This window comes from Camponotus floridanus, unplaced genomic scaffold (genome assembly GCF_003227725.1).
Source record: "Camponotus floridanus strain SB8 unplaced genomic scaffold, Cflo_v7.5 scaffold19, whole genome shotgun sequence".
Taxonomy (NCBI): Eukaryota; Metazoa; Arthropoda; class Insecta; order Hymenoptera; family Formicidae; genus Camponotus; species Camponotus floridanus.
Window position 1 is genome coordinate 1,836,533 of NW_020229314.1, and position 27,870 is coordinate 1,864,402.

General features: G+C 28.7%; 4 protein-coding genes across 8 annotated transcripts; 1 reads left to right on the forward strand and 3 right to left on the reverse strand.

Annotated features, from left to right (window-relative positions):
• Positions 1-234: 234 nt before the first annotated feature.
• LOC105248221 (peroxisomal (S)-2-hydroxy-acid oxidase GLO5) lies at positions 235-9,870 on the forward strand. Of its 2 annotated transcripts, XM_011252891.3 has the most exons (10): positions 235-436; positions 1,461-1,630; positions 1,870-2,021; positions 7,781-8,036; positions 8,386-8,514; positions 8,657-8,789; positions 8,912-9,028; positions 9,204-9,315; positions 9,411-9,480; positions 9,692-9,870. In XM_011252891.3, exons 2-9 carry the CDS (start codon positions 1,497-1,499, stop codon positions 9,476-9,478), a joined length of 1,101 nt encoding a protein of 366 aa, XP_011251193.1. In that variant the 5' UTR covers positions 235-436; positions 1,461-1,496; the 3' UTR covers positions 9,479-9,480; positions 9,692-9,870. The 2 variants fall into 2 exon arrangements, with proteins under 2 accessions (XP_011251193.1, XP_011251194.2); XM_011252892.2 differs by lacking the exons at positions 235-436; positions 1,461-1,630; positions 1,870-2,021 and adding an exon at positions 5,907-6,139.
• A 4-nt stretch (positions 9,871-9,874) lies between these two features.
• On the reverse strand, positions 9,875-11,090 carry LOC105248222 (sentrin-specific protease 8). The gene is made up of 2 exons (XM_011252893.2): positions 10,928-11,090; positions 9,875-10,616 (listed from the first exon to the last, which is right to left on the reverse strand). Exons 1-2 carry the CDS (start codon positions 10,972-10,974, stop codon positions 9,905-9,907), a joined length of 759 nt encoding a protein of 252 aa, XP_011251195.1. The 5' UTR covers positions 10,975-11,090; the 3' UTR covers positions 9,875-9,904.
• Positions 11,091-12,367: 1,277 nt separating this feature from the next.
• LOC105256309 (probable cytochrome P450 6a20) lies at positions 12,368-19,659 on the reverse strand. 2 transcript variants are annotated; one of them, XM_025407853.1, is made up of 8 exons: positions 19,533-19,547; positions 19,380-19,450; positions 16,192-16,373; positions 15,675-16,044; positions 15,160-15,494; positions 14,613-14,843; positions 13,724-13,975; positions 12,368-12,803 (listed from the first exon to the last, which is right to left on the reverse strand). In XM_025407853.1, the coding sequence occupies exons 3-8, from the start codon at positions 16,358-16,360 to the stop codon at positions 12,640-12,642; spliced, it is 1,521 nt and encodes a 506-aa protein (XP_025263638.1). In that variant the 5' UTR covers positions 16,361-16,373; positions 19,380-19,450; positions 19,533-19,547; the 3' UTR covers positions 12,368-12,639. The 2 variants fall into 2 exon arrangements, with proteins under 2 accessions (XP_025263638.1, XP_025263637.1); XM_025407852.1 differs by lacking the exon at positions 16,192-16,373 and having other exon boundaries at positions 19,533-19,659.
• A 2,406-nt stretch (positions 19,660-22,065) lies between these two features.
• Positions 22,066-27,019, reverse strand: LOC112637656 (probable cytochrome P450 6a14). Of its 3 annotated transcripts, none has more exons than XM_025407849.1 (8): positions 26,934-27,017; positions 26,788-26,858; positions 25,218-25,396; positions 24,701-24,959; positions 24,203-24,537; positions 23,683-23,913; positions 23,147-23,398; positions 22,066-22,274 (listed from the first exon to the last, which is right to left on the reverse strand). In XM_025407849.1, the coding sequence occupies exons 3-8, from the start codon at positions 25,381-25,383 to the stop codon at positions 22,111-22,113; spliced, it is 1,407 nt and encodes a 468-aa protein (XP_025263634.1). In that variant the 5' UTR covers positions 25,384-25,396; positions 26,788-26,858; positions 26,934-27,017; the 3' UTR covers positions 22,066-22,110. The 3 variants fall into 3 exon arrangements, with proteins under 3 accessions (XP_025263634.1, XP_025263632.1, XP_025263633.1); XM_025407847.1 differs by having other exon boundaries at positions 24,701-25,070; XM_025407848.1 differs by lacking the exon at positions 26,788-26,858 and having other exon boundaries at positions 24,701-25,070; positions 26,934-27,019.
• Positions 27,020-27,870: the final 851 nt, after the last annotated feature.

A 27,870-nucleotide genomic window follows, 5' to 3' on the forward strand; every position in this document is an offset into this window, starting at 1 on the left:
TGACAGTTTGATTTGAATTATATGTGATTAATTATATTCGACAAGAATCTATTAGTGACAGAAAAATGTATGATTTCTAATATACGATGACTGTTGTCGGAATATTTAAACATAATTAAACATTGGGTACTTTCCGATTCACGCATGATGCGCATGAAGTGACAGAAAATATATAATTCATGTCATATTATACATTTTCTGTCACTTCATGCGCATCATGCGTGAATCGGAAAGTACTCACTGAAAGAAGACAGTCGAAGAATTCAATAGAGATTCAGAAGACACACAGATAGAGAGATAACTGATATTTTGTAAAAATTTTATATGACCGAACCAATGTATATGTTATCTGTATACCAGTTTATGTATGAGAACAGTCAGTCGTCTGTTGGTGATCGGGATGAACAGATGAGAACAGTGAATTATTTGGACTTTGGTAAGTCTCTTCGATTTTTGTAATTCTTATGAATTTCTTAACATGATAGATGAAAGTTAATTCGTTTTTTATTTGGGAATACTTTCGATCGAAACTATAATAATATTGTATATTGCATTATCAATAAAATTAGAATTGCAATCAAATAAAAATGACATCTGAACTGTTACGTTGCATTACATTTTATCTCGATCTCTTATCATGCTATAAACTACCATCTATTAATAAATATAATTCTTTTTACAAGATTTCTAATATGATCGTATCGACACAAAAATTATAAGATGGAAGCCCAGATTATAAATTTACCAGAAGTCTCTGTATTTTATTTTTTAGAAATATAGCTTAATATGCCTTATATTTTTACAATGTTTTTAAAACGTTACTATAATATTATTGCAATCTTGTTAAAATGATGTGACTTTATGTCTCTGTAATATTTTTATAATAAGAATATTTTTAAAATAAGAATCATAATGTAACTGAAATTCTACGGTACATATATATAAGGCATTTTGATAAATCATTCGCTAAGTCGTATTTGTTTATCTGTAAATTTTCAGAAGTAAAGTGCGCGCCAGCTATTGACATAACAAAATTAAAAAATGATCAAATTTATTTAATCATTGAAATTTTGATCTTTCATACATATTTTATATAATCTTCAGCGTGATTAATTATAATTAACGCATATTTATTTATCGATTTCTCTTTTACAATGCACATTCATTGTGTAACATTATTGCATATTTGCAATGATATTATACAATAATATTGTTATTTTATATACTATTTTAAATTATATATTAAATTATACATTAAATTATATATCAATTTTTCTCTTTCTCTTTTTTTTCGATAAATACTGGTTGATCTTGTCTATGTATGTGAAATATTTCTAAAATTATCATACTGATGCAAATTAAAAAACGAGAACATATGTTAAAACTCATAAGCTTTTATAAACAAACTTTTCATAGCTCCATTTTTCAAGATAAAATATTATAGCAATACTTTGTTTCAGATTGCAACGATATTAATATCATTTTATCTCAATAAAATGGCAGCGTATGTGTGTGTCAACGATTATGAGAAATATGCTCTGGAACATTTGCCTCCCTCCATAAGGGATTATTACAAGAGCGGTGCAGGAGATGAGTACAGCCTAAAATTGAATAGGGAGGCTTTCAAAAAGTATAAATCTAATGCTTATCTCAGATATCAATGAAAATTCTTTCAAGAGAAAAATAAAAGAGATAATTTGCAAATAATTGGAAAATATTTACAAAGTTGTACAAAATGCACAATCTAGCTAGATATTCATATTGCATAATTTCTCAAGTAGTACTTTTATGTAAAAAGAATATATAATAATATATATTTCTAATATGCAACTCTCATGTAATGATTATTCAATTTTTAATTATTCGCAGTTACAGGATACGTCCTAGATTTTTACGAGACGTGTCAAAAAGAGATATAAGCACAACAGTATTGGGACACAAAGTTTCAATGCCCTTGGGAGTCGCACCTACTGCGATGCAACGTATGGCGCATCCCGATGGAGAATGTGCCAATGCAAGGGGTAAGTAGGAATTTTACGAAATATTTATTCAATATCATTATCAGCATAAAATTGTTGATTAGAGTTATAACTTTATTGCGTATATTGTTTCTTTATTATCAGATTGACTTATATTTATCGTAAAATATATATAAGAATTTAATGCAAATCTTTTTTCTATTAAAATCATATATAAATATGCTATAAAAATAGTAATAATAATGAAAGATTAGCTCAATACCAATGATCACAGACGATATCTCTTTTATGCAATTATCACTTCACATTTGATCCATATATGCTCAAATATAAACAAGTATATTGATAAATAGAAAGCAACTAAATATATAGTTTAAATGCTTTTGTTTATTTCTGTTGCAATGTCTGATAAATGCTCCACTTTCAAGTTCTCGGTTTCGAGTATATTACAGAATAACTTTTTCAATAACAAATAATCGTATTTTTATTTTATTATAAATTATAAAAAGATTTTTTGAGACAAGAGTGTGTTCAATTAAAGATTAAATTTTAAAGAAAAGTAAAACTTAAAAAATATACATATTTAAAGAAAAACTACTAAAAGAGAAAAACATTCTTATGCATTTTATGTTTTTTCTAGTTTTGTCGTGTTATATCTTTTTATTGTAAAAAAAATATCTCGCATTTCAAGTTATTCTATAATTTACATGATGTATTAAAAGTAAGGAAATCGTATATATATATATATATCTTCTGATCAAAATAAACTACTTATCGTTAGATAAAAAAATAATTCATAATATAATATTTGTTCAGATATAGATTATGATATATATAAAATAATGTAGGAAAAATTATATGATTATTATCTGGTGAGTTACATGAAATATTATATAAGCTCCTTTTTCGAAAACTTAAAGATAGCAAAAAGAATTTGTCTCTAAAATTTTAAAATTTAATGAATTCTTTTGTGTAATATATAGGCCACTACTCTCCTTTTTCCTCTAATGAGAAGAGAATTTAAAATATTTTAAAAAAAGGAAGACTTATCCTTCTCTGCTCTCTCTTTAGAGGTGCCAATTATACATTCTATATATCACACAATGAAAATTTTAAAAAAGTCTAACGAATAAAAGAAAAAAATGTTTGTTATCTTTCACATCTTCGAGAAAATAATGTAATAATTTATGTAACTCATCCTGTATTAGTTTCCAGTTTCTCTCAATAAACTATCTAAAACTTTGTTAGTTTTGTTTCAATAACTTACATTATAATAAACGAAATATATCAGTCCTGCTTAATAAGCAACATATTTTTTAAAACGATATAATGACTACCGTAATATTTTTTAATTTGTGATTTTTTAAATCAAAATTTAAATATTAAGATTATGATTCGTATTACATTTTTGCATATGGCTATGTAATGTAAGGCACGATAGAGCGCTTATACGATATGTATAGATACATCCGCCGATATAAGCTTGATATCCAATCTACGTATCTAAAGGAACGAAAACTTCGCTTTACACTACGTGCAAAATTATTTTGATCGGGCGATGATTCTTGTCTGTCGTCGATTAACACAAGCGCAATATATTTGTCCAAATTAAAATTTGTGATGACTAGTAACCAGGAATAAAGGGATCGTTCCTTTCTCTATGAATAGGAATCCGGCCTACCTGTCTAAGAAAATGGCAGTACAAGAGAAAAGATAATTCACTTGAGCTTGGGTCCTATGTTTTCCCAATTATTAATGGCCTTCATGTTAACTTGCTCTATCCGCCACTTTTGAGTGGGCGACGATTTATCGCACGTGGTCACGAATACTCTCTTGCTGCCTGGATCGGTATCCAAACATCTGGATGAATAACCGTGCTGCAACCACTGCTTTTCAATGTCGTAGCGCCACAATTGATTTCCCTGTTTCCCGTGACAAGGATACAAGCTTACAGGCGCTTTCTCCTCACCTCGGGACACATCTAAGCAATCTGTGCGATCCTTCGGCCTGATATCCTTGTGCCACGTCAGTCGGAATTCTTGCTCACCCGACACTTTCGGATCGTCCTTCACGCAAGTATCCACCACGATAAGCTCGTCCCTCTTCCGTTTCTTCGAATCCAAACATAACTCGGTCGCGCCCATGTTTCTAATCTCTCCATAGGCGAAGTCGTCCGGTTCGATGGGCGGGTAAACCTCCACAAGATCGAAGGCTATGTTCTCGATGAACCAGTTGAACGGTTTACAGTGTAATTTCACGCGCAGGGCCTTCTGCTCCGATAAATCTCCCGGATCCAGCGCCCGTAGATGCGGTCGTCTTTTGTAGATGTATTCCGCGTATTCATCCATCCACACCTCTGCGACCCTCTTGTAATTCTTTCCTAGAAAGTCGCCACGGCCGGGATTAGGGAACGGCGGAAACTTGCGGTAGATGTGGCCAACCCTGGAGCATGGCGCGTCGTACATTTGTCCACCGCACTGCCAGATTTTGAAAGATAGTTCATACTGCTCGCCGCCCCATATGTCCAAGCCTGGGTCGTAACCACCCAACTCCCAAAAGAACTTGGCACTGATGGCGAACAAACCGCCCGCCATTATGGGGCTCTTGAACGGTTCCGCGGGTCTCTTCAGGTCCTCCGGAAGCAACGGAAGTCGTTTGTAATACAACTCCCAATCGAATGCCCCTCGGGCGCCTTCGTCTTGCGCTCTATATTCGAAAGTCTCATAAGCGATCACGTCAATGAACGGACAAACGCAGGTTTTATAATTTTGAGCAATAGGCTCTAACAATGGCGGCAACCAATTGACGTTAGCCTCGCTGTGCGAGTCCAGGAATACGAGAACCTTCGCTCTAGCCGCCTTCGCGCCTGCTAATCGGCCTCTGATTAATCCCGAACGTTTTGCTAATCGTACAATCGATACTTTTGGCAAGTATTGTGCAATGTAATCGTCCAACTTCTTCTTCAACTCCACTTTCGTGCTGGCGTCGTCGACCAATATAATTTCCTCCAAGAGAGAGGGTGGTGAGCGATTAATCACGCTCCAGCATGTTCGCATCAATGTGCTAAAGTGTTCGTTGTGAAAAGAAACTATCACAGAGACCGGATCTAGATTTTTCGAGTATTTCTTCTTCCTACAATCTGGATGACGGATATCAGGCACTGAACGATTTAATGAGATCTCATCACTGAGAGCGGCATTGAATCCATTTACTTGATATAATTTTTCCTTTCGTGCATCAAGGGATGGCGAAAGAAAGGCTGGTCTTCCGTGTTCTCCCATTCCAGTTCGTTTCTCCTCCTCCTTAATCTTTTTGTAGTCATGCCAATCGATTTTGTCAGCCTGTAAAATATAGAAATCGTTAATTACAAATAATTATTTAATACTAGACTAATTTTTTCTATTTAAATATGTATTTAATAGATGTATTAAATAGATATTTATATAGATTAAAATTTCAAAAAATAATTTTCAGTTTTCTCTTATGTTTAAAAAAGTAACAATGTTGTCTATGATGCAAAGTATGTTAAATATCGAAAAATGAAATTTTTATCATCACAAGAAAAAAGAAGCTAACAATAGATCTGGGTGCCTGATAATCTTCGTACATTCCTGGTCACTAAGAATGCAAGAGAGACCAGTTGCAATCAAAACTCGTTTTCTAACTGTTGTAGAAAGAGGATTTTCGAGATGTACGTAGGATTCTATATAATCTTTTCGGCATATAATCTACGAAAGAGATATTTATCAACATCGATATAAAATAACTGATAAGCTACTGATAAGCAATTTTCTTTTTCCGTATCAAATTCAATATTATACGCCAGTTCCAATTCTTCATTTGACAATTAACGTAAAATCTGTTCTGATTTTTTATAAAAAGAAAAACTAAATTAAAAAGACAAAATATCCTTTTTTTATATATTTATTTGCTTGTTATGAATTAAAATCCATTTGGCCGCGATGTCTCCGAGAGAGTTAAATATGAGAATATGAGGTATTACCGATTCTACCTGTCCTATTCCTACCTGATGCTCATCGCTCCCTCGACTCTTCCCCGGACCGATGGCGACCGCCGCTGCCAATACGTCAAGCGGCGTCGTGATTTGACGGTTAGACGGCGAGCGCATGTAACGAAACACCACGATGGTCAGGAACACCGTGAGTATCGCCAGGAGGAGAAACTTGATTAGGCTGATCACGTTCCGTCTCATCTTCGCGAGAGAAGCATGTCGCGGGCCGGCCTCCCGAGGACTTAACCTCGACCTCTCACCTCTCCTCGCATACGTGGCGGACGAGCTCGCCGCGATGTGACAACGTCATTTGCCCCAAAGATTTGCCCGCGTTGCGGTCGGCGAAAGAGTTTCAGACCGACACCTCCTCGTCAACTCTCTCTCCTGGTCCTGGCGTCTCGGTGGATGCGATACACCTGCGATATACCTGATAAGTACTTTTGTTAGCGCGATGCGTACAAGCCGTAAACGTCAAACCTGACAGCACACGCGCAACTGCCACGCGATGACTGAAGCGGATCTGCAGATCGGAAAGTATGTTGGACGGTTGGACCAGGCCGGTTTTTTTACGCATGCGCGTGGAATATAAAGAGTGTCACAAAAGGACTTTTTTTTATTAAAAAATTAATATATTTAACATAAAAATTTAATTAAAAGTTTATCAGTAAGGAACATGAAGTACTTTTTTCCTTATGTCAATTTTATAAGAATTATTTAGCATTTCATGTTATAATAATCATATTTACATGTAATGTTTTTTATCTCATTTTAAATTGCTTATTGATCATGACAAACTTAACTTCCAAAAAGTATCAGATCATATGGGATCCCTTTATAATTTAAACGCTTTTATCAAATCCCATAGATGAAAGAAACCAGGCTGATTTAACGTTAGTCGGGAATCGGCCAAGGATCTCTCTCGCGCGTGCACTCTAGAAAAAACCTCGTTCTCTCGGTTCTCTCTATCGGTTAACACGCGCGTGTTCTCCTTTGACGCATTTTTGCGCTTTCTTGCAATCTTAACGGTTCTTTGATGCCGATCGGCATCAATCACAATCGAGCTAAATATAACATAAATTTTAAGAAAATTATTATATATAGCCATTCACACATCTGAGGACATTCATGTAACGGAAAAATATTTCTTATCAAAAAGAGAACTTAAATGATGATTGCTTTATAAAAAAAAATAAAATAAAATTCACGAATTCTTTTATAGTGAATATTTAATTCGAGCTCTTCCAATAATTCAATGAATATATTTTTTAAATATTAGTTAATATATTTGACAAAGAGTGATTGATAATTATACTTAGAATTTCTAAATTTCTAATCTTTCTATATAAAATGCTTGTATGAATAAAATGATTCGAGTTTATTATAGAAATGATAGATACACGAAAGAAACAGAGGTGTTACAGTTGCTATTATTTTTTTAGAAAGAGGTCACCCAACAGGTGTTAAACGAATGATGCATGTAATAATAGGTCGCATGTTGCATATTGCTCGTGATATAATCACACAGGTGAAATTGGTTGGATACTAAAATTAGTTCACAAATAGCGTAGTACAATTGTGTGTGTATACATAAGTGTGACATGCGATATAGCGTTACGAAAATTATAGAAATGGAAAGTAAATTAAAATAACTAAATAACTAAACAAAACTAAAATTATTTTTCTACAAGATACTGAACAAATGAAATTAATAAATTTAATTTTTATCCATTAGATTATTCAAGCTATTCTCATGCCAAAATGTTTACATCATCTTTTTATCGCTTTGCAGCTGCTCAAGCAGCAGGGACGATTTTTATTCTTTCGACGATATCGACGAGTAGCATAGAGGAAGTGGCGGAAGCTGCTCCGAATGGTATAAAATGGTTCCAGCTCTACATTTATAACGACAGAAATGTTACCCTGAATTTGATAAGACGCGCCGAACGTGCAGGTTTCAAAGCATTGGTTTTTACTATCGATGCGCCGTTCTTTGGCGATAGACGCCCTGATATAAAAAATAAATTCGCATTACCGAGTCACTTGAGGTACGTGATCCAAATGTGTTACAGAGAACATTGAATGCAAATAAATATCTAAAAAATACAAAAATATATAATTATAATGAGAAATAATGAAAGTTACAAAATTTATTATTAACTCTGAAGAGAACAAATAATGCAACGAATGTATGACTGTTAAAAGAAAGCTAAATTATATTTTCAATATTTATAAAAAGAAGAAAGAAAATCAAAATCATTTTGCATATTTAAAATAAAAATTGTGAATTTCTATTATGTTATGAATTCCATTATATTTTAAATTATTACATAAAATTTATTATAAGCATTATTACATTATTACATAAATATATGGAATGTTTATATTATTTTTTAGATTTGCAAATTTCGAAGGTGAATTATCACAACGAATAAACAGCGCAAAAATCGGCTCTGGTCTTAGTGAATATGTTAACTCACTATTTGATGCGACCTTGTCCTGGGATGATGTAAAATGGCTTAAAAGGTATTCGTATCACTAGTGGAAATTTTCTTATCTTGACATATATATGGCATGTAACATTTCTTTATATTTAAGAAGCCATTTTCATATTTGATTTATGCAAAGCATATTAAATGCAAGAATTATTCTAGTTGACTTGTTGTAGAACTACAACACTACCGATAATTCTCAAAGGAATTCTAACGGCAGAAGATGCACATTTGGCCGTGGAAAGTGGGGTCGCCGGCATTATCGTTTCGAATCATGGTGCACGTCAAATAGACAGCGTTCCAGCAACGGTTGGTTTATAATTCTTGCTGAAAAAAATTGTAGGAATTTATGGGAAGAATATTAAACAATGAAATAAAAAAATATAATATATATACATATATGAATTTATTCAAAATAATCATATCCGCAGATTGAAGTATTACCTGAAATAAGCAAAGCCGTAGGAAATCAAGTCGAAATTTATATGGATGGTGGAGTGACTGAGGGTATCGACGTATTAAAAGCCTTGGCACTGGGCGCAAAAATGGTATGAATTTATCGAGTGGCAGATACAAGATTTGCGCGAAAGTATTTGAACGATTTCGTTCAATTTATGAATTAATATCGTTTTGTGATCAAATGTAATTTTTTTAATCACTGCCAAAGTTTTTTGTGCTTATACCTTTTACATTCATCAATTGATCGCATCCTTTTTTTCTCAGGTATTCTTTGGTCGACCAATGTTATGGGGTTTGACGTACGATGGTGAAAAAGGTGCCTATCAAATTCTTGAACTTATGAGAAGAGAAATCGATCTAGCATTCGCATTAACTGGCAAGTCAAAGCATAATTTTTAACATTTCTTATTTTTTTAACTTTTTATGTTTCTTTTTAATTTAATGAAATCTTTTTGGCTAATATTTTTCCAGGCTGCACATCAGTAAAAGATGTTACACGTGACATGGTAATTCATGCATCGTATTATAGCCATTTATAAAAGTAAGTTTTATTTTTAATGCAATATTAAAAAATATAATATACTTAAAATATATCTCTATATATGATATATATCTATAAATTTCTAAATTCTTAACATTTTTGTACGCATAAAATATTTATATATTATATTGTGCATTATTTATAAATATTCATATAAAATATATATCTAATTAATCGTAAAAATAAACATTATATCGTTTTTATATTATAGATAAATGAAGATTTTGATATACAGCAATGTCAAAATTTGTATACATATATAAATGTCAAGTATGATAATGAAAGATTAATATTAAGATAAATTGTGTAACAGATTTATTATATTAACTGTGTAACAGATTTATATATAGAAGCAAAGTATAATCATTTAAAACTAAAATATTATATGCCTAATTATACTTTAAATATTAATAGCACAATTCTGTTATTCATTATCATGTATATTTCTTAAATCCATAATCAATCCTAATAACTCCATACGCTTCTTTGAGACCATTTCTGTAATTATACTATAATCACAATCACTTATTTTTAAACCTTTTAGAATATACTTGGATATTAAATCTGCTAAACATAAAACAAATAAACCACAATCATAGCAATTATTTTGTTGTGGACAATCCATTTCAATGTATCTTCTTTCTCGCTTATTAAGAAAATATTTGATTACATTCCTAGCAAATTTTTCTGCGACAGATCTATTAATACTGTTTGATGAATCATAATGATAACACATCTCATCCTTACGAGAAAATATCAATAAACTCCAATGTGAGCCACCTGGCTCATTTCCCTCGCAATCATTCAAAGGAAAAAATATAAAATCATAAGTTATTGCTTCAATTGGATCAAGAAATATATTATACTGTAAAGGAGCTTGCATCTTTAATAATTGAGTCACTCCAGGATCAATAAATAATAATTGTCTCTTATTATCCTTTTTATATTGTTGATCCAAATATTCAAAATAAAACCCTATTATGATATCATTGAGCCATGTGTCATCTTTCTCCAATAGTGCAACATCAGATGATCTTACCACATAATTGTGGTAACTTAACACAACATCGTTGTCTTCCGCTAGATTCACCATATCAGCGCTAAAGTGTTTTGGAAATTCAGGCAAATGCATAATACTGAAATCAAAAATTATTTAAAATCTAATATAAATTTTAATAAGTTATAATTATAAAAAATAAATTTACAAATGCTAGTTCAAGTTAAATATACATCAAGATGAATAGAATTATAAAGGAAACTGTAAGTGCCTGTTTTTTTAATTTATTATTGTTGTGTTTCCTCTGGGATACTTTTCTATTCTTCTATTATCTATTCTTTATATTCTTCTATTCATCTTTCTCTCCTGTTTTTTTTCTAATCTTCTGTTTCATTAATTTTTTTCTTTTATAATAATATTGTCAAATATTAAAAGATTTTCAATACTTACGTATGCACACACTCGACTGTCCTATTGCATGAATTTGCATTTAACATATATACACATTACGTCTTGATATTTATGCACATGTGTTATGATTACACTAATAAAAATTCATTTTAATTATATTTTCACTGCTTAATTTTTAATATATATAATCTACGTATTATTATTTTTATTTGCCTTATATTTAACTTTTGAGTCATGATACATAAATACCTAGATATGCGTATCTCAATTACGTCCTGACCGCATCTGACTTGCGAAAGAATGGGAGCGTCCCGTTTGACCACGTTGCGATTGACCACAGCCAATTATATCGACCTGTGCCTAGGGTAACTAGCAACGATTAACCAATCAGAGAGTCCTATTTTGAATTGGCCAATTGGCGACGTGGTCAATCGGGTGCCACCCGAAAGAATCACTGGAGAAATTGACCAATCACGTATGTAGTAAGGCCGAATTTCCACTGAGCGCGTCTCGCGTCGCATCAGCCAGCGCGTCATGACGCGACGTGACGAAAGTTTTGAAACAGCGTCGTGCTTATTCACACTAAACGCGTCACAACAAGACATTTTATGTTTTTAACTTGCTCATAATAATCCGAAATAAATCGTTTTAGTTTAATTTACATTTGTCATAGACATTTGTATTATGTTTGCATTAATTGTGATACTTTTTAAATTGTAAATAAGAGTTTAAAAAACAACTATTTTTTATGTCAAGCAATACGGCGAAGCATGACAAACAACAAAAATAACAAAATCTACTAATTACAATCTTTTGGCTACACCATCAAATATCTGAGTAATAATTGGAACTTAAAAATATTATTTTTGATAATTTTGAACTTACAAATATCATTTTATTATCGGCGGGCTGCGTCATGGTAAATGCGCGGTTTCATCCAAAATAGAGCAATCTTACCAATGCGTCACCCAAAAAGACGCGTCACAAATTATGCAATAAAATGGGATATTCTGATTGGTTAACGCGCGTAGATTTCGTTGACAATGTTAAGCCTACGATACGATTTTTCCTACTGGTTTTGTTAATAGATTCGATACATGCTGTTTAGCGGGGTGCTCTGCTTGCTCCAATCATAAGAATGCTATTAGTTTTGGCTTCACACGTTCAGATTTATCTTGTACTAAAAATCTATAATATACGTAACATGTATTATATATTTTACTGGTAATGAATTTCGGGACACAGACATTAAAACTTAATGAAATATAATATATTTATCATTATCGTTTATTTATTATGAAAGAATTAATAAAATTTTTTAAATTACGTTTCGTAATAGATAGTAAAAAATCCATCCCTTTTAATTTAATTATACACATATTCAATTATTACCATTATAATTTTAAATAAAACATATTATATATATATATATATATATATATATATATATCTTTATATTTACTTTTTTATCTTTTTTATTCTTTATCATTATTTTTTTTTTGTAATTGTTATCAAAAATATATCGCCCATCAAACTTATCGTACAACTAGTAGCACATCACGTAGTAAAAATAGCACCAAACCTATTACCAAAAACCTATTACCAAAAACTAGCAAGTTAAATGTCTATCAAATATCTTTCTTTGATAGTACAAATAACAAGAGTAAAATATACTACAAAAAGTAAAATTATAATTGTGATACATTCTGAATAAATTTAAACATATTCAAGAGTGCTTATTATATTATTTTTCATCGCGGCTTTATAGTAAGATATACACCTTCTTTGGGCGCAAGTATAAAGGAATCTCGATCGTAAGTTAGCGGGACCATAGTTCGGGGATCAAGTTCGAATTTGAATTTTGACAGAAGATTTATAAGTCCAATCTTGGTTTGCATATAACCAAATCTCGAACCTAAAAATTAATAGTAATAATGAGATGTAAGATTGATACATTGATAAGATAATAGTGTAATACTTCATATAGCACAGAACATAGCATTTGTGTTATAGATATTGCATAGTAAGATGTTACACAGATATTATATAGTAAAACAATTGATATAATTTATATATAATTAAATATAAATTTTTTTAGAATTTTTTAAAAATATTTAAAGTTAATAGCATCTTTAAATAAAATATATAATGAAAATATATTTATAATATCTTAATAAATCATAATCATAAATAATCATATACAATTTATTCAATAATATATATACTATAATATATATATTAATAATACTACTATATATATATTAATAATACTACTATATATATATTAATAATACTATAATATATATATATTAATAATAAATGAAACTCTAAATATTACAATATAAACAATTCAAAATGAGACAAATGAGAGCACTAGGTAGAAAATGCTAAAAAATAATTATATAACTCTTCTTAAATTAAATCATATATATTTATTCATTAAATGTTTTGATTCTATAATGATTCAATTATATTGCTAAACTAATATCACAAATAAATATTAAGAAGAAAAGACTTTTGAACAAAAGATTTAAAAAAATATATTATATTTAACTGTAAATAAAATATTTAATTATTTAATAAGATGTTTAAATATATGTATATATTTAAACATCTAATTAAATAATTAAATATTTTGAAATATATGTATTTGTTTATTTCTCATGATAATTTAATAAAAAATTACTATAAAATATATATATATATATATATATATATATATATATATATATATAAGAAGTTAATAAGATAAAAAAATTTTTTAAAAATTCGCGTAAATGATGAAAAAACAGATTTTATCAATTAGATAGAAAAGACTTATCTCTCTACACTCACCGATACAAATTCGTGGTCCTTCTCCAAATGGCAAATAAGTGTAAGGATGTCTAGTTGGTATCTTATCCTCGTTAAATCGTTCAGGATCAAATTTATCAGGATCTGGATATATCAATGGATCTCGATGTAATCCGAGTACCGGTATACTAATGAACATATCTTTTGGAATATGAATATTTGTCGTTGGAAGATTTATTTCTTCGGTACAGATGCGATTCAAAACAGGTACAGGCGGATATTTCCTCATTGTTTCTGGAATATGTAAAAAAATATAAAAATAATACTCTGAAATATATAATCAGTTATTAGCATGTTTACTTATACATATACAGGGTGTCTGCTAAACATGCGGCAAAAATTCAGGGGGTGATTTATTGGGTTATTTTAAGACTTTTTTGTTATCTGATGATTTTCGAAAAAATGCTTTGTTTCGAAAATAAAAGCAATGAAAGTTTTTTGACCAATTTTTTATTCCATAGATAACAGGCGGTACAGGTTTTTTAACAAAATTATTGAAAATTACAAGAAAAAAAAAAAAAAAAAATTGGTCAAAAAACTTTTATTGCTTTTATTTTCGAAACAAACCATTTTTTCGAAAATCATCAGATAACAAAAAAGTCTTAAAATAACCCAATAAATCACTCCCTGAATTTTTGCCGCATGTTTAGCAGACACTCTGTATATAAAAAACATCCCATACAGCACAAAACATTGCACAGAATATTATCGCAATGTTGCTGCAATGTTTTGTACTGTATGGGATCAGTGTGTGTGCAAACTCCCACTTATAAATAGACTTTGTAATCTGTTTGTAAAGGAATCTTAATAAAAATGAGTCCGAAGTCCGACTTTTAACGCAAGATATAAATAATATAAATTATCAACTTGCCATTTATTACTTTGTGAAGATATGTCATTTCATTCACAGCATTATAAGTCAATTCATCATGATTTTTTAATATTTCGTCGATTTCATTGCGAACTTTGTCCTGTATGTCTTGATGTTGAGCTAATTCGTATGAACAGAATGTTGCTGTTGTCGAAGAAGTTTCGAAGCCAGCAGCGAAAAAGACGAAAGCTTGCGCAATCGCTTCTAACAAAGTGAGCCTACTCATGTTTGCTGTATACACAAAATGTTTTATTGCATAACAGATTCAATATAAAAAATATACTTTTTTTATACTAATAGACTTAATGTTTCTTTTAGAAATATTTTAAATATTCTTTTAGAAATATTCTAAAAGAAACATTAAGTCTTTTTATGTAATATTATTAGATTATTAGATTATTATGTAATTTTATTAGATACATACATATCGTTGTCTATATTTAATTAAAATAAGAATTGTATGTATTATGTTTAAAAACAAAATTAATTTTAAAAGACAAGATAAGCATGATAAAAAGATATTTAAAACAAATATATACATATTTACAAGAGTTATTGATATCTTTCATATCATCGGATTCAACGTAGCCCTTCTCCATAAGTTGTATGAGCAGATTCATAAAATCATGCTTGATGATGTTATGACTTTGCCTATATTCCATATTCTCTCGAAACGTTTTTATAAAAAAATCGGTGACACTTCGTTTATAGAAAGGAATGGAAAAGAAATTCATAATTTGGGGCATAAACGTAGATAAAGTGATCCAAAAGGGATGTATTTCAAAGATCTTTTTCCCCCAATATTGAAACTCATTGTCACCTTCCTTTATGCAATTGGATTTAACTCCAAAAGCTACCGACATAATTATATCCGTTGTATATCTACAAATACATTTTCAACAAATTATTACGATAATATTAAAAAAAAACTTTATATGTAATTTTTTTTTAAATAATCCTTGTATGTATATATATGTATGTGTGTGTGTGTGTGTGTGTGTGTGTGTGTGTGTGTGTGTGTGTGTGTGTTCATACAAAGAATTTCCCTCTAAAAAATTTTACCTTCTAAACCAATCTTTTATCTCGATTAAATCTCCTGTTTGAGTCACACTTTCTAAATTCCTCGCAAATTCATCGCCGCACATTTTCAAAATCGCAAACATTTGCTTTATTTTTCCGGAAGTAAAAGTAGGTGTCAACTTGACGCGCAAATTCCGCCACTTCTTCCCGGGCAGTATAAACAAATTACCGGTCATTGGATCAATCTTCTCGTTGCAAAATATTCCGCGATCATGGAATTTCTTGAATTCCTTTGTAAGCACTATTCGAATAAGATCAGGATCAGTAATTATCAGATTTGGCTTAAAAAACCCGTATATTCCAAAGGCACGATGTTCCTTATATTTTACGTATAAATCGTGGAAGAATTCGCCTGTTAAAAAGTTTTTGTTCAATTTTACTTTTCGTTTCAAATAAAATAAAAAGAGAGAACAAGGAAAAAGGAGAAAATACTAGAGATAATAAAAATTGCTTATGTAGAAATAGATGCATTATTAATATTATAAGAAAACATACTCGCCTATTGATACTTTCTTAGTTATTAAAGCTCCGAAATTACCAATTGGCACAACAGGTTCAATATAAAAAATATCTCTTTTGCGCCAGTAATTAAATAACACATACTTATAATAAGTATACACAATAATCAAAGCAACGATGAAAACCCCAATTAATTCCGCGATAAACATCGTAAGTTTTCATCTAAAATAAATAAAAATAAGCAATTTTATTATATTTGCTTACAATCATAAATCATCCCGGTACAAAATTTTTTGTACAATTATACATTTGTATTTGCGAAAAATTTTTTTCATGTATATTCATGCAGAATTGAATATAATTGTACAAAACCATATATAATTGTGCAAAAATATGTATAATTATAAATAATAGAGTACAGGACATTATATATATTTATATATAAGTGCAATAACTCTTACATATAATTATATATAAGTGCGCATTTTGCATACTTGTATATAATGTTCACAATGTTTTATGTATAATTATACATGGTTTTCTATTTAGATGGATTTAGTTTAATATATAATTATATGTATTTTTCCCTCAATGCATTCATGAACAACGGATAGATGAAACATTTTGTTTTGTGCTTAATGATTCCCAGGAAAAAAAAGTCCATGTCTATTTATATAAAAAAAGTAAAATTATATACAGTCTTATATGATTACATATAATATCACATATGATTTTATCAGAGCATACGTTTTTGTATATGCTTAGATATGATGTCCATCTCTGACCATTTCGGATCATAAAAAATGATATTAGATACCTCACGTCATTTTGAACAATCAGACATAGTCAGATACTGATATCATATTTAAGCATGTATAAAACCAAAGCAAAGATTAGTTTCATGTACGCTTTGATATAAATCATATATGATATTATATATAATCATTTAAGATTATATATGATTTTACCTTTTTTTATATAGACAAATATAATTTTTCCTAAAAATTATATCTTGTATTATATATTTAATTAATTATTATGCAGTATTTAAAAACAACAATTAAATGTATATTATTATAGAAGCAGCTAAGTGGTACACCGAAAAAATTGTAAATTCTTAATGAATAAGAATATATTCTAAATTGGCGACTTCTACGCTGCAACTCGATTTTCGTATGCGCGACATGTTTCTTCATTTGCCGCTACGCGGCAACATCACTCTTAGTTTTTCTTGTATTCAATATTTGAATCATGAAATATATATAAAAGATTTGTATTAACGTAAGATCTAAAGTATATTTTTTTCCCTTAGCAGTGGTGCGAAAGAGAGGACGCTGCTCACACATATGTTCTCTATGTGCATGTGAGCCGCGCATCCTCTTTGACATCACTGTTTATCAGTTTAATTCCGAGCTGGATTCCTTATTGGAATTCAGAATATTTATTTATGTATAATTTAATATTTATTCATATATGATATCATATATGACTATATTTGGCAAAACATAATTAGATGATATTGACAAAATCCATATATGGCCAATTTTATATGGACTTTTTTTTCCCGGGATTATAAAAATATATCTTTATATAATAATATACAAATATATATATTCATATCCATTTATACATAAGCATATCTATTTTTATATGGACAAAATTGATATATAAGTTTGTATAACTAGATATAATCAGTTTTGTCTAATTATATATGAAAAATTTTTTACCGGGTATATTATTTGATTAAAGTCAAGTCATACAATCAAATTCGTTAATTTGATTAGAATCATAAAAATGTGAAATATATTTAGGCAGATGTAAAACCAATAAAAAAAATTAACATATTGAACATTGAATTTATTATTAGAGAAATCAAAACAGTTGATTTTTATAATTTTCTTCCTTTTGTGCGGATTATGAGAAAAATATCATATTAATATAAAAAATGTTATTTAATTTTTGTTTATAAATCGGTTTTACTTTAATTTTAATTTTATAATATTATTACTTGATTGACACTTAACTCGATGAGAGTATTTAAATATTTAGATATTAAAACTTAAAAACTTATAATAAATAATATTTTTGCATATTTATATTACAAATTGACTTAATAAATAATTTATTATTATAAAAATATGCAAATTCATCTGAAATATTTTGTATATGTTAAATTTAAAAAAATTTATTGCAATTATCACAATATTACCTTTTTTTACATAAGAAACATTTAAATTTTTCCGTCAAAAAGCAATCAATTGTTTGTGAGATATATTTCTGAGTGTCACGGTCACTGTATAAGTCACCTATTGAATGTATTGAATATACTTTTATCAATATTTTTTACTAAAATACTGAAAGATATTGCAGTCGTGGATATGCTTATTGCTTGCTTGAACAATTCGTTATATAATTATTTTTTATTAATATTGTATATAAAAAATATTGAAGCGCATGCGCAATAAGAGTACGGAATTATCCCAGATAGCACAAAAAGACTAAAAGACATCTAGAGGACTTTAAGATGTTTTTAAGTCGTTTTTTAGATGTCTTTTGGACATGTATGCTGTCTGGGATTATTTTGAAAATGTAAATTTATAAATGATATGCCAATGACGTTTCTTTTTCTTTGTTTTTATGATATAATATATTCATATCGACAAGAAGAATATATGATTTTCGAGTCGTCCGCACGAACTTTAATGAATAATAATAATAATTATGTTTTTCGTGCTTATATGAATATCATCGTGGTTTATGTTTTGTCGATAAATCGGACAATTAATTTCATTCATTTATTTTTATTTATTTATAAGTAATTTCATTTTTATAATCATATACCTATGTAGCACAGAATATTGCGGTAATATTGCAATGTTGTTGCAATCCCGGTAAAAAATTTTTTATGTATATTCATGCAGAATTGAATATAATTGTACAAAATTATATATAATTGTGCAAAAATATGTATAATTATAAATAATAGAGTACAGGACATTATATATATTTATATATAAGTGCAATAACTCTTACATATAATTATATATAATAATATTGCTGTAATATTTTTTATGGGTAAATGTGTTTAATTTTGAAAATAAACAATTTAAAATCAAATTTTGTGTGTCGTTGTATATAATTTTTGCCTATTCCTATTCATTTTCAAATATTTGAAATAATGAGTTAATAGAAAAGTGCGTCTTACAAATTAGTTATATAGGTACATACCAACGCGGAGCGGTCTCAAAATATATCGATGCAACCAATCGGCACTCGAATACTCGTAAATAATAATACAACTGTTAAAAGGATTTTTAAAGGGAAATATTAATAGGTATTTTAACGATTTTAACGATTTTATACAAGACTTCAATAACTTACTGAATAATCACAAAACGGGCACACAAATAAACATGAGTTTGCACAGTTTGATAGCTAGCTCCAGACTTACAATTGAACGAGATCAGATCACTATATATATATATTTGCATTCAAGGTATCGATCACGAGATCAGATCACTATATATATATATATATATGTATATATATATGTATATATATATATATATATATATATATGTATGTGTATATATATATATATATATATATATATATAGTGATCTGATCTCGTCTAGGGATCTTGCTTCCGCAACATACAGATCGGTAAGTCGGGTTGCCTATCTGACGATCGGTCTTCTTTTACCGACCTCGCTATATTATAATTGAAAAATAATAAAAATAGAGGATCGATCATGTAATTTTTTTTCGTGAAAAGTAAAAAATTCCTTGATCGATACCTTGAATGCAAATCCGTAGGGAATGAGGAAAGTGAAATCAGCTTTTAACATTGATATAGTGTAATTGTAATATTTAATAACATAAATAATATTATATTTAAAAACATAAATAACTTAAATAACATTAATAACATAAAATGACACAATTGAAATATAATAACACAGATAAAATATAATGAATTTAAACAAAAGCTATTTTTAATGGTTACAATATATGCTCAATGTAACCGTCATTCTCTTCTAAACATAAAGCAATTCTCCGCATAAAATTTTTCCTTACTCTCCGAATCATCGGAGGAATGATTTCCGCACACGAGTTTCGAATTTTATTTTTAAGATCTTCTGGATCTTGCAGTACATTCTTATATATTTTTTGTCGCAAAAAGTTCTACGCAAAAAAATCCATCGGCGTAAGATCGAGAGAGCGTGGTGGCCATTCCTGAGGACCATATAGTCCAATCCATTTTCCCGGAAATTTTTGGTTCAGGATGGTTCTCGCCAAAAAAAAAGTATTAGCGGGATGTCCATCCTGTTGGAATATCATTCCTAATCTATTTGCTAGTGGCACATTTTCGAGTAATTCATCAAGCCGATGAAGAAGAAAATTCGAACAATAATTTGCCGTAATTCATTATATTTTATCTGTGTTATTATATTTCAATTGTGTTATTTTATGTTATTAATGTTATTTAAGTTATTTATGTTATTAAATATTTACAGTTACACTATATCAATGTTAAAAGCTAATTTCACTTTCCTTATTTCCTACGGATTCAAGGTATCATTCAAGGAATTTTTTCACTTTTCACGAAAAAAAATTACATCAATCCTATGTTTTTATTATTTTTCAATTATGCGAGGTCGGTAAAAGAAGACCGATAGTCAGATAGGCAACCCGACTTACGGATCTGTATGTTGCGGAAGCACCCTGTATATATATATATATATATATATATATATATATATATATATATATATATCTTTACATTTACTTTTTTATCTTTTTTATTCTTTATCATTATTTTTTTTTGTAATTGTAATCAAAAATATATCGCCCATCAAACTTATCACTAGTAGCACATCACGTAGTAAAAATAGCACCAAACCTATTACCAAAAACTAGCATGTTAGCACGCACAGCACGTATCACGCAACATTTCAAGTTGTATCGTCAATATGACTGCTAGTAATATGTCTCATACGCGATCTAGTACGAAAAATTGATGTGTCGCAGGCTTTATTGTCAACGTTAATGACAAGCATTCTTGAGTGACCAAAAAAATGAAAGATAATTCGAACGGTTGAATTTTTCTGATAAATGGATTTTTAAGCTGTTCTGATTTGCAAACCGTAACTGCTCTTTTTTGTATTACTAATCGATCTATATTTCTAACATCAATTTCTTAAAAAATAATTTCTTAAGATTCAAGTTCTGAAAAAAGTACAGAATTCAAATCAGCATTATCTTCTGCGAAACAATTGTCCGTTTAAACAGATCTGTTTAAACAGATTTTGTCAATTTCTGCTACAAATTTTTGTTGACAGTAAGATTGCAGATTGTATAAAAAATTTTTTATATCAAATCATGATAACAGAATATCAGCAGAAATGTTACAAAACCTGCTGACATAATTTGATAGCATGTTATCAAATTATGTCTTATAAATAATTAATATTTTAAATAATTAATATGTATTATTCTTACAATAGAGAAAAATTAATCCCCTACATATTATGTTATAAAAAATTGTCTGAATATTCACGACAAAATTATTGTTAATAGGTAATTCTTAATTTAACATTGCATTTATTTAGGTAGGTATATATATATATATATATATATATATATATATATATATAATATAAACATATAAACATATGTATAGCAAGTTTTTTTTACTATGTATATATATTTTAATATCTGTCTATTTTTTTATAAGATAAATTTGCAATGTCATCTTCATCTCTATATTATATCTTTTTAAAAATAATTCATAAAAGTTATTCATAAAAAGTTAAATGTTTATCAAATATCTTTCTTTGATAGTACAAATAACAAGAGTAAAATATACTATAAAAAGTAAAATTATAATTGTGACACATATATATGTTTCTGAATAAATAAATTTAAACATATTCAAGAGTGCTTATTATATTATTTTTCATCGCGGCTTTATGGTAAGATATACACCTTCTTTGGGCGCAAGCGTAAAGGAATCTCGATCGTAAGTTAGCGGGATCATAGTTCGGGGATCAAGTTCGAATTTGAATTTCGACACAAGATTTATAAGTCCAAGCTTGGTTTGCATATAAGCAAATCTCGAACCTAAAAATTAATAGTAATAATGAAATGTAAGGTTGATACATTGATAAGATAATAGTGTAATACTTCATATAGCACAGAACATAGCATTTGTGTTATAGATATTGCATAGTAAGATGTTACACAGATATTATATAGTAAAACAATTGATATAATTTATATATAATTAAATATAAATTTTTTTTAGAATTTTTTAAAATTATTTAAAGTTAATAGCATCTCTAAATAAAATATGTAATGAAAATATATTTATATTTATAATATCTTAATAAATCATAATCATAAATAATCATATACAATTTATTCAATAATATATATACTATAATATATATATTATAATAATAAATGAAACTCTAAATATTACAATATAAACAATTCAAAATGAGACAAATGGGAGCGCTAGGTAGAAAATGCTAAAAAATAATTATATAACTCTTCTTAAATTAAATCATATATATTTATTCATTAAACGTTTTGATTCTATAATGATTCAATAATTATATTGCTAAACTAATATCACAAATAAATATTAAGAAGAAAAGACTTTTGAAAAAAAGATTTAAAAAAATATATTATATTTATCTGTAAATAAAATATTTAATTATTTAATTAGATGTTTAAATATATGTATATATTTAAGCATCTAATTAAATAATTAAATATTTTGAAATATATGTATTAATCTATATATGTATTTGTTTATTTCTCATGATAATTTAATAAAAAATTACTATAATATATATATATATATATATATATATATATATATATATATAAGAAGTTAATAAGATAAAAAATTTTAAAAAAATTCGCGTAAATGATGAAAAAACAGATTTTATCAATTAGATAGAAAAGACTTATCTCTCTACACTCACCGATACAAATTCGCGGTCCTTCTCCAAATGGCAAATAAGTGTAAGGATGTCTAGTTGGTATCTTATCCTCGTTAAATCGTTCAGGATCAAATTTATCAGGATCTGGATATATCAATGGATCTCGATGTAATCCGAGTACCGGTATACTAATGAACATATCTTTTGGAATATGAATATTTGTCGTTGGAAGATTTATTTCTTCGGTACAGATGCGATTCAAAACAGGTAGAGGCGGATATTTCCTCATTGTTTCTGGAATATGTAAAAAAGATATAAAAAAAATTATACTCTGAAATATATAATCAGTTATTAGCATGTTTATTTATACATATATATAAAAAACATCCCATACAGCACAAAACATTGCACAGAATATTATCGCAATGTTGCTGCAATGTTTTGTACTGTATGGGATCAGTGTGTGTGCAAACTCCCACTTATAAATAGATTTTGTAATCTGTTTGTAAAGGAACCTTAATAAAAATGAGTCCGATGACTTTACGGCAAAATATAAATAATATAAATTATCAACTTGCCATTTATTACTTTGTGAAGATATGTCATTTCATTCACAGCATTATAAGTCAATTCACCATGATTTTTTAATATTTCGTCGATTTCATTGCGAAGTTTGTCCTGTATGTCTTGATGTTGAGCTAATTCGTATGAACAGAATGTTGCTGTTGTCGAAGAAGTTTCGAAGCCAGCAGCGAAAAAGACGAAAGCTTGCGCAATCGCTTCTAACAAAGTGAGTCTACTCATGTTTGCTGTATACACAAAATGTTTTATTGTATAACAGATTCAATATAAAAAATATACTTTTTTATACTAATAGACTTAATGTTTCTTTTAGAAATATTCTAAATATTCTTTTAGAAATATTTTAAAAGAAACATTAAGTCTTTTTATGTAATATGTTTATTAGATACATACATATCGTTGTCTATATTTAATTAAAATAAGAATTGTATGTATTATGTTTTAAAACAAAATTAATTTTAAAAGACAAGATAAGCATGATAAAAAGATATTTAAAACAAATATATACATATTTACAAGAGTTATTGATATCTTTCATATCATCGGATTCAACGTAGTCCTTCTCCATAAGTTGTATGAGCTGATTCATAAAATCATGCTTAATGATGTTATGACTTTGCCTATATTCCATATTCTCTCGAAACGTTTTTATAAAAAAATCGGTGACACTTCGTTTATGGAAAGGAATGGAAAAGAAATTCATAATTTGGGGCATGAACACAGATAATGCGGTCCAAAAGGGATGTGTTTCAAAGATCTTTTTCCCCCAATATCGAAACTCATTGTCGCCTTCCTTTATGCAATTGGATTTGACTCCAAAAGCTACCGACATAATTATATCCGTTGTATATCTACGAATACATTTTCAACAAATTATTACGATAATATTAAAAAAAAAACTTTATATGTAATTTTTTTTTAAATAATCCTTGTATATACATATATATATATGTGTGTGTGTGTGTGTGTGTGTGTGTGTGTTCATACAAAGAATTTCCCTCTAAAAAATTTTACCTTCCAAACCAATCTTTTATTTCGATTAAATCTCCTGTTTGAGTCACACTTTCTAAATTCCTCGTAAATTCATCGCCGCACATTTTCAAAATCGCAAACATTTGCTTTATTTTTCCGGAAGTAAAAGTAGGTGTCAACTTGACGCGCAAATTCCGCCACTTCTTCCCGGGCAGTGTAAACAAATTACCGGTCATTGGATCAATCTTCTCGTTGCAAAATATTCCGCGATCATGGAATTTCTTGAATTCCTTTGTAAGCACTATTCGAATAAGATCAGGATCAGTAATTATCAGATTTGGCTTAAAAAACCCGTATATTCCAAAGGCACGATGTTCCTTATATTTTATGTATAAATCGTGGAAGAATTCGCCTGTTAAAAAGTTTTTGTCCAATTTTACTTTTCGTTTCAAATAAAATAAAAAGAGAGAACAGGGAAAAAGGAAAAAATACTAGAGATAATAAAAATTGCTTATGTAGAAATAAATGCATTATTAATATTATAAGAAAATATACTCGCCTATTGATACTTTTTTAGTTATTACAGCTCCGAGATTACCAATTGGCACAACAGGTTCCATATAAAAAATATCTCTTTTGCGCCAGTAATTAAATAACACATACTTATAATAAGTATACACAATAATCAAAGCAACGATGAAAACCCCAATTAATTCCGCGAACATCGCAAGTTTTCATCTATAATAAATAAAAATAAGCAATTTCATTATATTTGATTAATCATAAATCATCCCGGTACAAAATTTTTCATGTATATTCATGCAGAATTGAATATAATTGTACAAAATTATATATAATTTTTCAAAAATGTGTATAATTATAAATAATAGAGTACAGGACTATATATATATTTATATATAAGTGTAATAACTCTTACATATAATTATATATAATAATAATGTGGTAATATTCTATATGGGTAAATGTGTTTAATTTTGAAAATAAACAATTTAAAATCAAATTTTGTGTGTCGTTATATATAATTTTTGCCTATTCCTCATTTTCAAATATTTGAAATAATGAATTAACCCTTTCGCTACGGGCCGATTTTTCGGCGCGCTTTTCCCGCTGAACGAGCCGCTGTGCCGAAAGTGTGCACTTGCGGAAGATCTGCAATTGCCCGTAGAAAAGAAAAGGTGAAAAAATTATCACATAATACATAATATATAACACTTGCGATGGATAACCATGACGATAACAAACGATTAAAGTCGCCATTGGTATGCGAAAAATAAAAATAGCGAGCGTCAGGCGCAAGGTGACAACAGTCACCGTTCGTACATAGCGAGTATCAATTGTTGGGTGACTATAGTCACCGCTCGTAACGAAAGGGTTAATAGAATAAGTGCGTCTTACAAATTAGTTACATAAGTACACCTGCGCGACAACGATTCGTTCCAAGGTCTCTCTCGCGAGGCAAGAAGAGCGTAGCTTCTAACCAATCAGCCATTGCCACGCTGCCAGCTGATTGGTCACTTCTACGCTCCTCTTGCCCCGCGAGAGAGTGACCACGGAACGAATCGTTATCGCGCAGTGTACATATTACACCCTCGCAAAAGTTTCATTAAAATCGTGATTCGAAAGTTATACTTTTCTTACGAGTCATTTAAGGAGATTTTATAATAAAATTATATAATATAACAAAAAATACTGCGCAAAATATTTTCCCATTAATGTACATAACTTAATTAATAATAATAGCAAAGAAAAGTATACATACAAATTAATCGTACTCCTAATTTGTTTTGCAACAAACATATAAGAAAATTAATAAAAAGTGCAAAATTATATTATTAATTTTTTAATTTTTATGATTTTACGAAAATATGAAGCAATTTATAATTAAAAATATTTAATTACATTTCATATATTTGATATAAATACTATTCTAAATTTAATTTTAAATTTACTTTATGAGAACTACGAATGTTTATGATTTACACGTTTTAAAATTAAATTTTGTGTGTCATTGTATATAATTTTTGCCTATTCCTATTCATTTTCAAATATTTGAAATAATGAGTTAATAGAAAAAGTGCGTTTTACAAATTAGTTATATAGGTACATACCAACGCGGAGTGATCTCAAAATATATCGATGCAACCAATCGGTACTTGAATACTCGTAAATAATAATACAACTGTTAAAAGGATTTTTAAAGGGAATATTAATAGGTAATTTAACAACGATTTTATACAAGACTTCAATAACTTACTGAATAATCACAAAACGGTCACACAAAACATGCGTTCGCACAGTTTGATAGTTGGCTCCAGACTTACAATTAGACGAGATCAGATCACTATATATATACCCAGATATATATATATATACACACACACACACACAGAGAGAGAGAGAGAGAGAGAGAGAGAGAGAGAGAGAGAGAGAGAGAGAAAATAAAAATAATGAAATTCTAATCAAACCATAATTTTGTTCAAAAATTTAATGCGTAAAGTACGTAATATATTAAAGACTTTTAATATATATATATATATATATATATATATATATATATATATATATATATAAAATATGTAATGTCTCTTTAAAATAATCAACAATTTCCTAATATGTATATATTTAATTATAAGATACAAGAATATACTTTTTATACTAAAAAAAGGATATGGTACAAGAAAATTATATTGTACAAGATTATACTATAAGAAAGAAGAGTATTTGTAAAACATATCACAATACTTGCTCAATTTTGATGGTATAAGACATAGATAAATATAAAAATATATAGAAAGATAGGCACATAGATCCAAAAATTCAAATAAAGTGAAAGAGTGTAAACAATAAGAAAACAGGAAGTTAAAATAGAAAATTCCTCGTAAAATTTGCAGAATTTCTTTTATGTACACAATCTATTAACTTTAGAAACATTGTATTGCATATGCTACATTTCATGTAAATTTTATGTCCTTCCAAATATATTTATATGAAATAAAAAAAAACTATGTTGTTTCTTCAATTTGTTCGACTATATGTTTCGCAACAAATTGTATATAAATTGAAATCTCTCAAACATATATTTCTAAAGAGTGTATTGCATTCCTTCGCGTTAAATCACTTTCGAGTATAGAAATAACAGTCCAGTCGCGCTGCAAAACACAGAATTGTAGGCGCAATATCCTTTTCTGGCG

Coding starts and splice junctions, on each gene's coding strand:
- LOC105256309 (XM_025407852.1), bottom strand. CDS start 19,642: ATGCAAATATATATATATAGTGATCTGATCTCGTTCAATTGTAAGTCT. Junction 16,045..19,379: donor TTTGAGACCGCTCCGCGTTG/GTATGTACCTAT, acceptor ACTTTTTAACAG/GCGAATTCTTCCACGATTTA. Junction 15,495..15,674: donor ATAAAAGATTGGTTTAGAAG/GTAAAATTTTTT, acceptor ATGTATTTGTAG/ATATACAACGGATATAATTA.
- LOC105248221 (XM_011252891.3), top strand. CDS start 1,497: ATGGCAGCGTATGTGTGTGTCAACGATTATGAGAAATATGCTCTGGAA. Junction 9,029..9,203: donor TGGCACTGGGCGCAAAAATG/GTATGAATTTAT, acceptor TTTTTTTCTCAG/GTATTCTTTGGTCGACCAAT. Junction 9,316..9,410: donor TCTAGCATTCGCATTAACTG/GCAAGTCAAAGC, acceptor ATATTTTTCCAG/GCTGCACATCAGTAAAAGAT.
- LOC105248222 (XM_011252893.2), bottom strand. CDS start 10,974: ATGTTAAATGCAAATTCATGCAATAGGACAGTCGAGTGTGTGCATAC. Junction 10,617..10,927: donor ACAGTCGAGTGTGTGCATAC/GTAAGTATTGAA, acceptor TTTTGATTTCAG/TATTATGCATTTGCCTGAAT.
- LOC112637656 (XM_025407848.1), bottom strand. CDS start 25,383: ATGTTCGCGGAATTAATTGGGGTTTTCATCGTTGCTTTGATTATTGTG. Junction 25,071..25,217: donor AACTAAAAAAGTATCAATAG/GCGAGTATATTT, acceptor ACTTTTTAACAG/GCGAATTCTTCCACGATTTA. Junction 23,914..24,202: donor GAAAGATATCAATAACTCTT/GTAAATATGTAT, acceptor TTGTGTATACAG/CAAACATGAGTAGACTCACT.